The sequence below is a fragment of the Myotis daubentonii genome, chromosome 3 (genome assembly GCF_963259705.1).
Source record: "Myotis daubentonii chromosome 3, mMyoDau2.1, whole genome shotgun sequence".
In the NCBI taxonomy this organism is placed as follows: Eukaryota; Metazoa; Chordata; class Mammalia; order Chiroptera; family Vespertilionidae; genus Myotis; species Myotis daubentonii.
The window spans coordinates 58,794,226-58,808,935 of record NC_081842.1 but is presented as its reverse complement, the minus strand read 5'-3'; the positions used below and the strand labels follow the sequence as shown (position 1 = coordinate 58,808,935).

Here is a 14,710-nt window from a genome sequence, read left to right as displayed (position 1 = left end):
GTCCGAAAGGTCTCTTAGGCTCTCCTCCTGCTTTTTAAGTTTTCTTTCCAATTGCTGCTGTGTTTGTGTGTTTTTTTCTACCTCGTCTTCTAACTTACTGATGCAGTACTCCACTTCTTCTAGTCTACTGTTGAAGCCTTCCATTGTGTGCTTTCTTGCAGCTATGGCATTCTTCATTTCCCCTTGATTCCTTTTCATGTTGGTGACATTCTCATTCAGCTCCTTGTAATTCTCATTGAGTTGTGTGTATTTGTCATCCAGACGTTTAAGCATCCTTAAAACCATTACTCTGCTTTTTTTTTCTCTGAGAAGTTACTTGTCTCTGCTTCATTTAATTCCTCCTCTGGTGATTTCTCTTTTTCTTTCCTTTGGAGATTGATTTTTTTGTCTCCCCATTTTTTTCTGCAATGATTTAATTATTTCTATGTCTTAGATCCAACTGCTTTGCTACCCAGGTTCTTTTGGGGGTGGTGCTATGTAGTTGATGATTTTGGGGACCCAATGATGTAGAATCTCATATTCCCTGGGCTTGGTGATCTACTGGAGCCCCCTACTTGAGCTTGTTTGGGGGTCTAGGTGCTTCTTGGACTTGTGCGGCGTTTTTCTTCCCAACATCAGGGAAGTTTTCTGTCATTATTTCTTCAAACAGGTTTTCTATTCCTTGCTCTGCTTCCTCTTAATCTGGCAACCCTATTATGTGGATGTTGTTTTATTTCATGTTGTCCGAAAGGTCTCTTAGGCTCTCCTCCTGCTTTTTAAGTTTTCTTTCCAATTGCTGCTGTGTTTGTGTGTTTTTTTCTACCTCGTCTTCTAACTTACTGATGCAGTACTCCACTTCTTCTAGTCTACTGTTGAAGCCTTCCATTGTGTGCTTTCTTGCAGCTATGGCATTCTTCATTTCCCCTTGATTCCTTTTCATGTTGGTGACATTCTCATTCAGCTCCTTGTAATTCTCATTGAGTTGTGTGTATTTGTCATCCAGACGTTTAAGCATCCTTAAAACCATTACTCTGCTTTTTTTTTCTCTGAGAAGTTACTTGTCTCTGCTTCATTTAATTCCTCCTCTGGTGATTTCTCTTTTTCTTTCCTTTGGAGATTGATTTTTTTGTCTCCCCATTTTTTTCTGCAATGATTTAATTATTTCTATGTCTTAGATCCAACTGCTTTGCTACCCAGGTTCTTTTGGGGGTGGTGCTATGTAGTTGATGATTTTGGGGACCCAATGATGTAGAATCTCATATTCCCTGGGCTTGGTGATCTACTGGAGCCCCCTACTTGAGCTCTTTGAGTTCTCCTGATGTACTTGGGTCTTTTTTTTTTTTTTAAATATATTTTATTGATTTTTTACAGAGAGGAAGGGAGAGAGACAGAGAGTTAGAAACATCGATGAGAGAGAAACATCGATCAGCTGCCTCCTGCACATCTCCTACTGGGGATATGCCCGCAACCCAGGTACATGCCCTTGACCGGAATCGAACCTGGGACCTTTCAGTCCGCAGGCCGACGCTCTATCCACTGAGCCAAACCGGTTTCGGCGTACTTGGGTCTTGAATGTTAGTTTCTGGTTCATGGATGAAGTCTTGCCATGGATTGTCTGGCTATGTGACTCACTTCCGGCTTTATTGTTCAGGGTGTTGTGGATGTGATTGTGGTTCCGGCTCTTGTGAAAAGGGTTGCCTGAGGTCTCACTGGAATGTGTTCACTGTGAGTTCCTGGAGTCCACAGCCTGGGAGGAAGGGGTCTCAGGGCCTGAGGCTCAGGTACTATGACATTGGCCATTGTTGTTTGACTCTTGCTTGGGTAGTCTCACTCTGCAACTCACTATGAGGATCTCAGAGCCCATGACGGTGGGGGGCAGCTGTCCTGTACTCTGCAGTAGAGGCAGTGGGACTCTGGCCAAGGTGATTTCCCTCTGTGAGTGACGAGGGGGTCAGGAGCCAGCAGCTGCGGATGTGGGAGTCTCATAGTCTGTGGTTGGAACAATGTGGGGAGTCCTCAGTAACTCACCCAGGTGTCCAAAAGCAGGCAGCCTGGAGGGGGAAGTCATGGATCCTGCTGAGGGAACTTTGCACCCTTGGTTGGAGAGGCATGTGCCCAGTGGCAGCTCATGGAGGGGCCCTGCATGCTGGATCAGCATGACCACGGTTTTCAGAGGTCACTAGCCTGGGAGGGGGAGGTGCCAGTTTTGTTGCAGGGTTGTGTGTCCTTAGTTGGATATGCACACACGCTGTGGAGGTTCACAGAGGCACCCTGGGACTTCCTGCCAGGGCAACAGACTCAGGAGAGCCTGAGCGCTGGAGCAGCGTAACCACCATATCTATGGGCCATCAGCCGGGGAGGGGGAAGTCTGAGTTTTTGCTGCAGGAACCATGTGCCCTAGCAGGTAGATGTCCTAGGGTCTGCAGGTCTGTGGGCAGGGCAGCAGGATTTTGGCTGTTGTGACTGCAGGGTCCCAGGTAGTGACCAAGACCAATCTGGGTGATGGTGATGTTGAGTTCCTAGAGGAGGTTGCTCCCCCTTGAAGATGGCATAAGCTCTGTGCCTGAGCCTGGCAGCCCATGGAGTGCCTACATCAATGCCAGGGGCTCCCTGTCCAAGAGAGCCTGGTCTGCTAGCTCCTGATACTCCTGCACTGTCTGACTATCCCTCACTCACTCACACACATAGCACACATGTCCACATAGCCCCTTACTCACTCGCACCCTCCCCCTCACCACAGTCCTGCCAGCGCCTTCTTCCCAAGTCTCTTGAGGTTTATTTTATACCCGAGCTACACCTGTGAACAGTAGGATCCTCTCAAAGGTTCCATTTCACTTGACATCTTTGAACCATCTGACTATGTTGGTCATGCCTCCTCCCTCGCCTTGCACATTCCCTGTTTTCCAGGGTCTCAGATACACTGACTTTCCCTTTCTCACTCTAGACATATGCAGAGCTCTGCAGAGTGCTACAAAATGGATTTATAGACATTGCTTTACAGGCGTTGCTATTATTGTAATCCTTATTTTACAAATGAAGAAATTGAGGTAGGGAAAGGTCAAATCACTTGACCAAGGTTCCACAGCTAGTGAGGGACAGAGGCAGGATCAGAACCTTGGCAGTCTGGGCCATAATCAATGCTTTTAAGTTCTCCACTTTTCCCCAGTTTCCCGTTCACCTATAACATGAATTTTTCTTGTTTGATATTTCACCACTTATGGTGGGTTACCAATAATGAGGCAATCTGTCGATAAAGATGGGTTAAGAACAGAATTTATTTAGCAGCATTGTTTTATATGTAGATTATTTGAGATGAATGTTAGGCACTTCACTCGGAAATTATTTGGTTCCATTTCCCCAAATCTGATTCACAAAATCTTCAGGAAGGGAACCCTTTTGAGATACCTATTGCAGGTGAGATTTTGGGCTGTTTCCTGCCATAGTATCTCACTGAATCCCCATACTAACCTGCATGGTTAGATTTGGTTATTCTTTCATTACAGAAGAGGATATGGGATGGAAAATTTAAGATCTCTCTGATGGTTCTTGTATCAGATAGATCCATGTTCAGATCTGGCTTTGGTGCTTTCTGGCTTTGGTGCTTACTAGCTTTGTGATCTTGGACAAGTTACTAAACCCACCAAATCCTATGTTTTCTCATGTGTAAAACAGAGTTTGCTATTACTTACCTCGAAGAAACATTAGAGGATTAAATGAAATTATATCTGCAAAGTGCTTGGCACATGGTGGGTGCTCAGTCAGTGTTAGTGGTCACTGGTACTGCCCAGGCTGTAGCGTGTACGGGGCCACATGGGGAAGTTGAGGCTATGTGTCTGGATCTCTGAAGGCCATGTTCTTTTTATTATGTCTGGCTCAAGGCCTAGGACCCAATCATCACAAGTGAAGGTATTTTTAACATTTTTCCACAAGGATGCTATTTTAATCCAAGTTGTTACTGGAATTCATTCTAATTCTCTTCCTTCTTAAACTCCTTGTACCTGTCTAATAACTACCACAAAATGAGTTTGGGGAGAAGAGTATCCTCCCACCCACACACAGACATGCCCATATACCATCCTAGTTACTGTCCCAGTAAAAGTGGCAAGAGACTGATTATAGCAGGGATGGGGGAGGAGCAGGACTTGCTGAATCAGTCTCTGGGCTGGGCTCTGATGACTTTGGGGATGACCTTGGTTTGGAACCCCTGGTAGAAGGGCAAGAGTGTGGGCTTTGGTTTCAGACAGACACTGATTTGAATCTTAGCTCAGACATTTACAGTCTGCATGATCCTATTCGAGTTATCAAATTTTTACTAGCCTGAGGGTTTTTTAAAGATTTTAATTTTATTTTTATATATTTTTATTGATTTCAGAGAGGAAGGGAGAGAGAGAGAGAGATAGAAACATCAATGATGAGAGAGAATCATTGAATGGCTGCCTCTTGCACACCCCACAGAGGGGATTGAGCTCACAACCTAGGCATGTGCCCTTGACCAGAATCGAACCGGGACTCTTCAGTCCACAGGCCCATGCTCTATCCACTGAGCCAAACCAGCTAGGGCTAGCCTGAGTTTCATCATTTTATCAAAAATAGTGATGATGATAATAATAGTGTGTCTATCTCAAGGGCTGTCATGAGGATTAAATTAATTAAATATATGTAAAGCACTTAGAATAGTGTCTGACACTTAGGAAGCTATGATAATTTTTATTATGCACCTCCCCTGAGAAGTAATATTGAAATCTAAGTCATCAATAAAGCCTAAGATTGTGAGAGGCACAAGAAACAGCACACAGCCCTGGCTGGTTTGGCTCAGTGGATAGAGCGTCGGCCTGCAGACTGAAAGGTCCCGGGTTCGATTCTGGTCACGGGCACCAAAAAAAGAGAAAGAAACAGCACATGGCATGATTCTTAGAGAAGGTTGGCTTTAAGCACCAAAATATTCTTTACACTGGCCCAAACAGTATCCCCATGCTTGTGACCAAAGTCATATCTATTTCTTAACCTGGTGGTGATATATCAGTGTATCACAAAAACGGAAAATGGAATTTACATAACCGAATTTCACCATACAGTGATCTTGGCCAGAAAGTAATTACTCCATTACACAAGGGATACCTGTGCAGTGTTAATACATATCAATTCATATTTGAGCACTTTGAGAGTAGAGCTGCCCTTTTAATACTATGTTGTAACATTAAAGTTCTATAAACACTAGGATTGCCCCCCACCCCCCACAATAGGAACGTTTTGTTTGTTTGTTTTCATTTGAAACCTATTACCCTGGGATTACTTTATTTTATTTCTTTCCTTTTAAGTGTTAAACACCATCATGACCAAGAAGCTTGACCTCAATAATATGCCGCTCTCCGTGTTCCCATATTATACCTCCTTGGGCACAGCTCTGTATGGAAAGGAGAAGCCTCTGATCAAGCTTCCAGCACCATTTAAAGAATCTTTGGATCTTTCTTTATGGAAGTTCTTACACAAAAGGAATCATCTGATTGAGGAGATAAATGAAGAAGTGAGACGTTCTCACTGTGAGCTAACATGGTCCCCACTCAATGGTGAAGTTACCATTAGACCTGCAGCCACCTTAGTCAATCAAGGAAGAAAAAGAATCAAGAACTGGAAGAAAGATGCTTCCATAGCCTTCTTTGGCATCAGGTCTAGATTTAAAGTTACCCCATTTAAAGTGGACCCAGTAGTGTGGGACATCGTAAAAAATGACATAGAAGATGAAAGAATTTTGATTGAGTTTGATACAGACATGGGGATTGTAACCTTAGTGGGGAAATCAGAGGATGTACAAAACATTGAGCCACAAATCAAGGAATTAATAGAAAACGCCACTCAAAAAGTTAAAAGAGAAGAGCAAAGTCTGAAGGAGAAAGTGGCCATGTCTCCAAGAAAGTATTCTCTTTTGTGCCACAGCGGTGTGCAGGAGCATCTCCGCAGGGAGTACCCAGAGATGGAGATTTTTTATGACAGAGCCACCCAACACATGTGCTTTAAAGGACTCGGTATAGATGTGTATAAAGCAAAAAGTGAAGTCCAGGAAAAGGTGTTCATCATGGTTCAGAAAAGCATTCAGCTCCCCCCTGAGGTTTTGCAGTTTTTGCAACAGGCTGACTGTTCAGAACTCTCCAAGTCTCTTTTGATAGCACAGAAAATTCTTGCAGTTTATGAGCTAGAGGGCACAACTGTTTTCTTAACCGGCTGTTCTTCTGAAGTCCTCTTAGAAGCTGAGAAGCAAATGGTCAATTCCTTAAGTTATAAGCGCATAGACATTGAGGACAGGGAATTTCTTAACAGCAAGAGATGGAAAGCCATCACTAACATTTTGTCAAAGAAACATAATTCCTCCTCAAAGACTGTAACGATCAATGAGTTAACTTCAGGAACCACAGCTGAGATCCTTATTGCAGGCTGTGTGAGAGAAGTAAATGCAATCTACCGCTTCCTTTCTGACTTTGTGGAAAAAAACATGAAAATAGAGAGATTCCTTGAAGTAAAGCCTCCATTAGTGATTGATTATTTAAAGGCAGAGAAGAAGCTATTCTTGCAAAAGATAAAGATGAACAAGCTAAATGTTCAGGTAGATTTCAGTGCTAGGAACAAACCAAAAGGCATTTTACTAACTGGCTCAAAGGCCGAAGTCCTGGAGGGAATGAACATCCTCAAACAAGCCAGGGATTCAGTTTGTGTTAAAAGCATCAGTATTGATAAGCCAGGAGCCAACCAGTCCTTCCGGGATAAACCATGGTATTATAAACGTGAGGTACGGTCATTTGGTTGTTTTGTGGAACTATTGCAGAATGAAGGAAAGAAGGAGGGAGGTGGCAGTGATGGGCAGAAGGCCTCCTGTCGGACAGAATTGGCCCCTGGAGTCTCGCTGATTGTACAGCAAGGCGACTTGACACGGTTTCCTGTTGAAGTGGTGGTGAATGCCGCAAATGAGGACCTCCGTCTCAGTGGGGGCCTGGCTGCTGCTCTTTCAAAGGCAGCTGGCCCTGAGCTCCAAGCAGACTGTGACCGGATAGTGAAGGAAAAGGGTAAGATCGCAATTGGCCATGCCACCATCTCAAAACCAGGAAAGCTCCCATACCACCAGGTGATCCATGCAGTAGGACCCAAGTGGAACAGCAGTGATGTTCTGGGGTGTGTGTTACAGTTAAAGAATGCCGTGAAAAAAAGTCTCCATTTGGCTGCTAAACGCCAGTACCAATCCATAGCCATCCCTGCCATTAGTTCTGGAGACGGTGGCTTTCCCTTATCCCAGTGTGTGGAGGCCATTGTTTTGGCCATCAAGGAATCCTTCCTGTATAACTGGGCTGGATGCACCTTGAAAGAGGTTTACCTTGTGGATTTAGCTGAGAAGACTGTTGAGGCCTTTGCTGAAACTGTGAAAACTGTATTTAAAAACAACAAGCCTGATGCTGCTTCCCTGCCCAGTGTACCCGCAGGAGTCCAGCCGGGCCCGAGAAACACTGATGGAAACAGAAAAATGCTGCTGTGCCCAGGTGGTCTGAGGATCCTGTTGGTGAAAGGAGATGTGCAGAATGCTATGGTGAGTGTCCCTTGTACAGAACACCCACTAGGTGCTGCAACTCCAGGGAGTCTGTTGCCAAAGGAAGATTAGGATCAAGGGAGAATTAGGGAGAGAATTCCATGCTCTCCATGGTGACCTGGAAACAAATTTCCTTAGAAAATAGGGCTACGTCACCACAGCATTTACTGATAGAGGGTGGCCAGTTATCTGTGGGACCTGGAAGTGTATTCAGATCACCAGGTTCCCAGTAAATGTGAAAATCCACAATAATGGCTTACAATTACAAGGGTCTCTATATTTGTTCAGGGCCTTGAGACCTGTGGTATTTTGGCAAATGTGAGGTTAATTTCCTATCAAATTTACTGATAGGAGATATAGAAAAATTAGAGAGTAGAGTGGGGACAGCAGACAGGAATCTTGTCAGTGGAATTGAACCAAGTTGTGCCTGGAGGCCTGAGTTGAGGGCCAATCAGCACCCAGCACCAGTAAGAAGCTGTGAGAAGGAAAGTGGAATCCGCACCTGGAAGTGGTCTGATACTATGTGCAGACAGTTATTGTAGGTCTGCCGGGGCGGTCATGTGTTTTTTTAAATCATATTTAACAACCTCTTCAACACGGGCTCTAGCTAATGGAAATAGCCCTGGAAGCCCCTGCTGTGCCAGACGTTCCTTCCTTCCTTTGAGGATTGTGGGCAGGCCTGGGGAAGAGATACCTAGGGAAGGCCACTTGCCCATCTTCTTTGTAGAAATACCTATTCATACCCTTTGTCCACTTTCAAATTGGGTTATCTATTTTTTAAAATATATTTTTATTGATTTCAGACAGGAAGGGTTTGGGAGAAAGTGTTGGAAACATCAATGGTGAGAGAGAATCCTTGATCAGCTGCCTCCTGCATGCCCTCTACTGAGGATGGAGCCTGCAACCCGGGCATGTGCCCTTGACTGGAATCGAACCTGGGACCTTCAGTCCACAGGCTGATGCTCTATCCACTGAGCCAAACCAGCTAGGGCAATTGGGTTATCTTTTTATGACTGAATTTTAAGAATCCTTTATGTATTTTGGATATAAGTCCCTTACCAGATTATGATTTGCAAATGTTTTTTCCCATTCTGTGGGTCTTCTTCCTTATATGTATAAATCTTAAATGATAATTAGAAGACTAATTGCTAACAATGATTACTTAGTATGAGCCAAGCACTTAGCATAGTGCTTGGGTTGCATTTTCTCATTCAATGCCATGAGGTAGATTCCAGGATTATTATTCTTCTCAAAGAGAAGAAGGAATGAGACTTAGAGGGGCTAAGTAATTCGCCCAACTCTCACAGCTAACAAATGGTAGAGGCAAGATTGGAATTTGTTCAGGCACTATTTAAAAATGTTATAAAATGATTTAGTTTCTCATTAAAAAAACAAATACATAAACAAGAAACTCTTTTGACCCCTAGTCAGTAATTGGAATGTTCCATTCCTTGTCCATCTTGAACACTAAATAGTAAGCGATTTCTTCCATTCCTTTTTCTCCCATAGATGTTTGAGTTCTGATGCCACAGTACCTGCCATGTGTTGCTTGTCCAGGACCCATGCAGGACAGCTTTGAAAATGACTTAGTCACATTCCTTCCCCTCTCTTCTCTTGGTGTCTTACTCTAGCTGATTAGTCTGCTCACATGTCCTGCTGGAAAAGCCTCCATGGCTTCTCACTGTCTGTCGGGAAGTCCAGAGGGCCTGGCACTTGAGGTCCTCTGCAGTCCACCCCCACGGTAACATTGCCGGCCTGGCTGCACCATTTTGCTGTAGAAGCTGTGTATCAGCTCAACAGCTCACACCCACCATGCCTGTGTTCCCCCTTCTGAATGATTTCCCCGTCTCCCCTTGCCTGCTTCAACTGTTCCCAAAGGGCCCACATCACACAGGGTGTCCTCAGTGGCCACCGATGGCACTTCCTCTAGACTCCTTCAGTGATCCTACTTTTTGATAGCTCTCTTTGTCCTGAAGTGTAATTTAAATAAGTATCTAATAACACATTGTCTTGGGTGGTATGTGTTTCAGAAATAGTCATCTTTAGTTGTCCCCCTTGTGCCAAGTCCAATGGCTCAAATACAGTAATCCTTGATGAATGCTTTTTGTTAGAATTTGAAACAAATTGTTGGTTTTGTCTTTAGGCTGATGTTGTCGTCAACTCCATTCCTCGGGAGCTCAACCTTAATAGTGGGCCCCTTTCTAAGGCCCTCTTGGCAAAAGCTGGGCCAAATCTCCAGAAGGAATTGAACGCAGCTGGACAAGGGATAGCTGTTGACGTGGGCACGATTCTTCAAACCACTGGTTGTAATCTGCAATGCAATCAAGTGCTTCACGTGGTGCCTCCGAACTGGAACAATAGCGACACATCTTCACTCAAGGTGGGTTCTGGTTTTAAATTCTCCAGGAAATTGGGTGCCCCTTTGTTCTCTTTTCAATAATTGCACCCTGTTTCTTTTCTGCAATAACATCACATTCATGGCAGGTTCCCTCATTATGACCCTTTCTTTTAGTATAGCTGACTACTCCTGAAGACTATTTATTGAAGATAGGGAAGAGTTATTGAAGATAGCAATCTTTTTTTAAAAAAAATTGATTTCAGAGGGGAAGGGAAAGGGAGAGAGAGAGATAGAAACATCAGTGAGAGAGAATCATTGATTGGCTGCCTCCTGCATGACCTCCTACTGGGGATCGACCCTGCAATCCAGCCATGTGCCTTGACCAGGAATGGAACCATGACCTCCTGGTTCATAGGTCGATGCTCAACCACTGAGCCACACTGGCCGGGCAAAGATAGCACATCTTTAATGAGGAAGGTAAGGTGAGGGCATGAAGAATGGAAGAGCATGAAGGATTAGAACAGTAGTTGCTTTCATTCTTTCCTTCATTGCTAAGTGCATGTGAATCTTTTTGAAGGGTTTCTTACATTCTCTTTTCTTTTTCCTGTATTTTTCTTTCTGCTTCTGACTGCCCTTAGCCTGCTTTTTGTTTAAAGCAAAAAGGAGTAGACAGAGATCACAAAGTTGCTAAATTATTTTTTTTCCTAACTCCCATTTCTAGGCAAAAATGTATAAGAATGTGCTTTGTACTTTTCAGATCATGCAAGACATAATCAGAAAATGTTTGGAAATGACTGAGAACTTGTCCTTAAACTCAATTGCGTTTCCAGCCATAGGAACAGGCAATTTGGGGTTTCCTAAGACTGTTTTTGCTGAATTGATCATTTCAGAAGTGTTCAAATTTAGTAGCAACAGTCAACCAACAGCTTTACAAGAGGTTTGCTTTGTGCTACACCCGAGTGATCATGGAAATATTCAGGTACAGCTTCACTCATTTCTGGTTATTTTGTCAACTGAGCCCTAATGGTATCCAATGTCTTCTTGGTCGAACAGGTTGTTTCTTCTATGTATTTCCCATGCAGGAAAGTAAAGTAGCACTGTAGGCTAGTTGAAGCACGGTAATTTTCAAGCAAAGTTATGGAAATAGAAAACAATTAGCTTCTTATTTAGGAAAACTTCAAACATGTACAAACATCAACAAAATAGTATAATAAACTCCCTTATAACCATCACTCATCTTCACAATTATCAACCTATGGCAAATATGTTTTATCTCTATCTCCTTTATTGCCCTTTTTTTCCATACTATTTTTAAATTTATTTATTTATTTTTAATGGTTAGTATCAGAGAGAGATACTGATGTGAGAAACATCGCACGCACACTTACTGGGAATTGAACCTGAAACCTAGGTATGTGCCCAACCCACAACCTCTGGTGTATGGGAAGACACTCCAACCAACTAAACCACTTTGCCAGGGTCCCCTATTATTTTGAAGCAAATCCAGATATACATTTTATCCATAATCAAGTCAGTATTTATTTTAGACATTGGAATTTAAAAAGTAACAACACCATGGCCCTGGGTGGTGTGGCTCAATTGCTTGAGCATTGTGAGGTCGCAGGTTCGATTCCCAGTCAATGCCCATGCCTGGGTTGCAGGCTTGATCTCTTTTAGGGGGCTGTAGGAAACAGTCAATCAATTTTCTTTCTCATCGCTGTTTCACTTATCTCTCTCAAGTCAATAAAAACATAATTTTGTTTAAACAAAGAAGGGTTTTCCTTCACTTAAAAAAGTAACACCACCACAGTACTCTTTCACACATAAAATAAATTGACAATCATTCCTTTATTTCATCAATTATCAAGTCAATGTTCAAATTTACAACTGTCACATAAATGTTTTGTTTTTACAGCTTGTTTGAATCAGAATCCAAACAAGGCCTACATATTGCAGTGGAGTTGACATGTTCCTTAACCTTCTTTGAATCAATAGTATTTTCTTCCATATGAACACAGAAATTTTTATCTATAATAATAAAAGCATAATATGCTAATGAGACCAGACAGCCGAACAACCTTGCGGACATCATTCTGCATGTCCTTCCAGATGAAGCCGTAGTGGTGGGGGTCGAGGCAGGTGCGGTTAGGAGCAATCAGGCAGGCAGGCGAGCGTTTAGGGGAGATCAGACAGGCAGGCAGGTGGATAGGGGCGATGGGGAAGGCAGTTGAGCTGATAGGGGTGGTCAGTCAGGCAGGCGAGCGGTTAGGGGTGATCAGGCAGGCACGTGAGTGGTTAGCAGTGATCAGGCAGGCACGTGAGCGGTTAGCAGTGATCAGGCAGGCAGGCAGAGTGGTTCGGGGCGATCAGGCAGGAAGGCAGGCAAGTAGTTAGGAGCCAATGGTCCTGGATTGAGAGAGGGATGTCTGACTGCTAGTTTAGGCCTGATCCCACTGGCAATTGGACATTCCCCAAGGGGTCCCGGATTTTGAGAGGTGCAGGCTGGGCTGAGGAACACCCCACCCGTGCACTAATTCTGTGCAATGGGCCTGTGGTACATAATATACAAGCACAGTTGTGGTCCTATAAATAGGAGATTGTCAGGATGAAATACAACTGCAGGATATGGTAAGAATGAATTCAGCACATACCCCCTGGAATAGGAGATTTGGTACCAGAAGTCAAAGAGTTCATCGACCAGCTCACATTTGCTGAACATCAGCTATGGGTGAGCCGCTGGACTCTACATTATGGGAGAACAAGAGGCATTTATTAAGAGGCCATTATCCTGCCTCCAAGTCCTTAGAGTCCAGTAGAATAAATGACATTAAATGTTTGAAAACTTCCATGCTAGTGCAAGAATTAAATGATCAGATCAAGGCCAGCAACCCAGCAGATATCCATGAATCGTTGGACCATTTGAATTTTTAGGTCATTCATTTTTTCCTGAATCTAATACTACCTTTACGTTCTTACGAAGCTAACAATTCTAATCTAAATTTTATTCAGACAACCAAACCACCTGACCAAGATAATATGGTCCATTTATTTGGTCTGAATAACTATAGTAATTTCTAGTCAATAAGTGCTTTTTGAACAACCCCTCCTATGATCTGCATTATACAAGGTGATGTGGATCATGGGATGGGTATGTAGGACATACTTCCCCTCCTGTACATCATAATTACTCTGAGAGGCATAAGATTTATACACATAAAATGAACTAAATTAGAGAGAAAGTGCTGAGTGTTTTTGAATGGGTGAATAGGGGAGCGAGTTCTATGACATGGACCTGAACCTTCAAATTTCATTATTGCTGTGCAACCCCAGGCCCTGTTTCCTTTCCTAAAGGCTCAGGTTCCTCTGCAAGTATTCAGAAGGATTAGTCTCTGCAGACACCTTTACTGCCACTGGAAATAGTATTGATTGTCTGTACATGGCTGTGACACTTTTTCACTTAAGACTTTTGAAGACAGTTAAACTTTGGTTATATTTACACACAAAAACAACAACAAATCTTATTGAGATGTTTAGAGGTAACAGAGGTTGAAAACAGCAGCCCATGGTCTGAACATGGCCTCTAGATGTGCTTTATTTGGTCTAGTTTTAAAAATTTTTGAATCAAATTTTAAAATCAAACATTTCACATAATACTCCAGATGTCCACTGTGACCTAAAATTTCAAACATTCTGACCCATTGGGTATGGGTTTCTGTCTGAACAGTTTGCTGTGGCTGAATGGCAGGTGCTGTATAGTCCTCCAGAGTCACATTCTTCACCTTTACACTTGTAGCTTCCTGCCTGGCCCCTGGATGTCTATGAGTCTGACACACTCAGTCTATAATCTCTTCCAGTCCTTTTATTGTATCAGCCTTTTAGCCAAGATGTTACTTGGTACTTTTTGTTTTTTACCAACAAAATTCTCTGTTGCTTGTTTACAAAATAGTGATGATTTTGGAGTGTCACTACCAGGCAAAGAAATGGAACTCATAAGTTCATTAAACCTAAAATACAGCCTCTTGCTCCAAAATGCACTACTCCACTAGCCATTCCTCTTGTGGTACAATTAAGAAGTTAAAAACTGAAGTATCTGTGTTCTTGTGATGGTCTTTCTCTTAACACTATATTTTTAATAACTGACAACTTACTTGCTCTTACCGAATATGAAAGAAATATATATTCATTGTAGAAACTTTGAATAATGCAAAATGCATAAATTATTTTAGTCATATTTCATTCTAGTCTTCTATATATATGTACTTTGCAAAGTGGTGTCATAATAATATAATTAAAGTTAACCTTCTTTCATTTAATAGTGTAAAGTGAGTATTTCCCTATTCCATTAACTACTCTTTGAAAATGCAATTCCTAATGGCTGCTAAATATTTTAACACAGGGGTATACTAAAATGTATTTAACCGTTTCCCTATTGGATTTTAAACTGTTGTATTTTCTTCTTGATTTTAATAAAAAGCACTTTAATCAATATTTTTGTATTTATATCTTTGTTCTCATTTTTATAATTTTCATTGGATGCATTTGTAGAAATAATATATGTATTTTTATGACTTTAAAAATATATAATGATAATAACAATACTTTGAGAATTGTTCTCTCATCAGTATTTGTGCATGCATGATCATAAACTGTGATGAATAAAATTTGTCTATCTACTAAGGATTGTAGTAATCAAAACTGTCTTTGTGTTTCCAGGCATTTTCAGATGAATTTGACAAAATAGCTAATGGAAATTTCATCAGTGACAAAATTGCCAAGACTCAGAATACACAAGGTTCAGTAAAGATATAATTTCATATTTCCTA

General features: G+C 42.3%; 2 protein-coding genes across 3 annotated transcripts in view; both read left to right on the top strand.

Moving 5' to 3' along the window:
* Positions 1–14,710, top strand: part of LOC132230338 (protein mono-ADP-ribosyltransferase PARP14-like) — a 249,519-nt gene that overhangs the window by 110,257 nt on the left and 124,552 nt on the right. The gene's annotated exons all lie outside the window — the stretch shown is intronic.
* The window catches only part of LOC132230337 (protein mono-ADP-ribosyltransferase PARP14-like), a 157,323-nt gene that overhangs the window by 22,404 nt on the left and 120,209 nt on the right, over positions 1–14,710 (top strand). Inside the window, exons 6-9 of one of the 2 annotated variants that reach the window (XM_059687655.1) lie at positions 5,298–7,549; positions 9,693–9,929; positions 10,645–10,866; positions 14,601–14,679. The exons of the other annotated variant lie outside the window; for it this stretch is intronic. Coding sequence (XP_059543638.1) covers positions 5,298–7,549; positions 9,693–9,929; positions 10,645–10,866; positions 14,601–14,679 — 2,790 coding nt within the window. The remainder of the gene's footprint in view (positions 1–5,297; positions 7,550–9,692; positions 9,930–10,644; positions 10,867–14,600; positions 14,680–14,710) is intronic. 2 annotated transcript variants of the gene reach the window in all.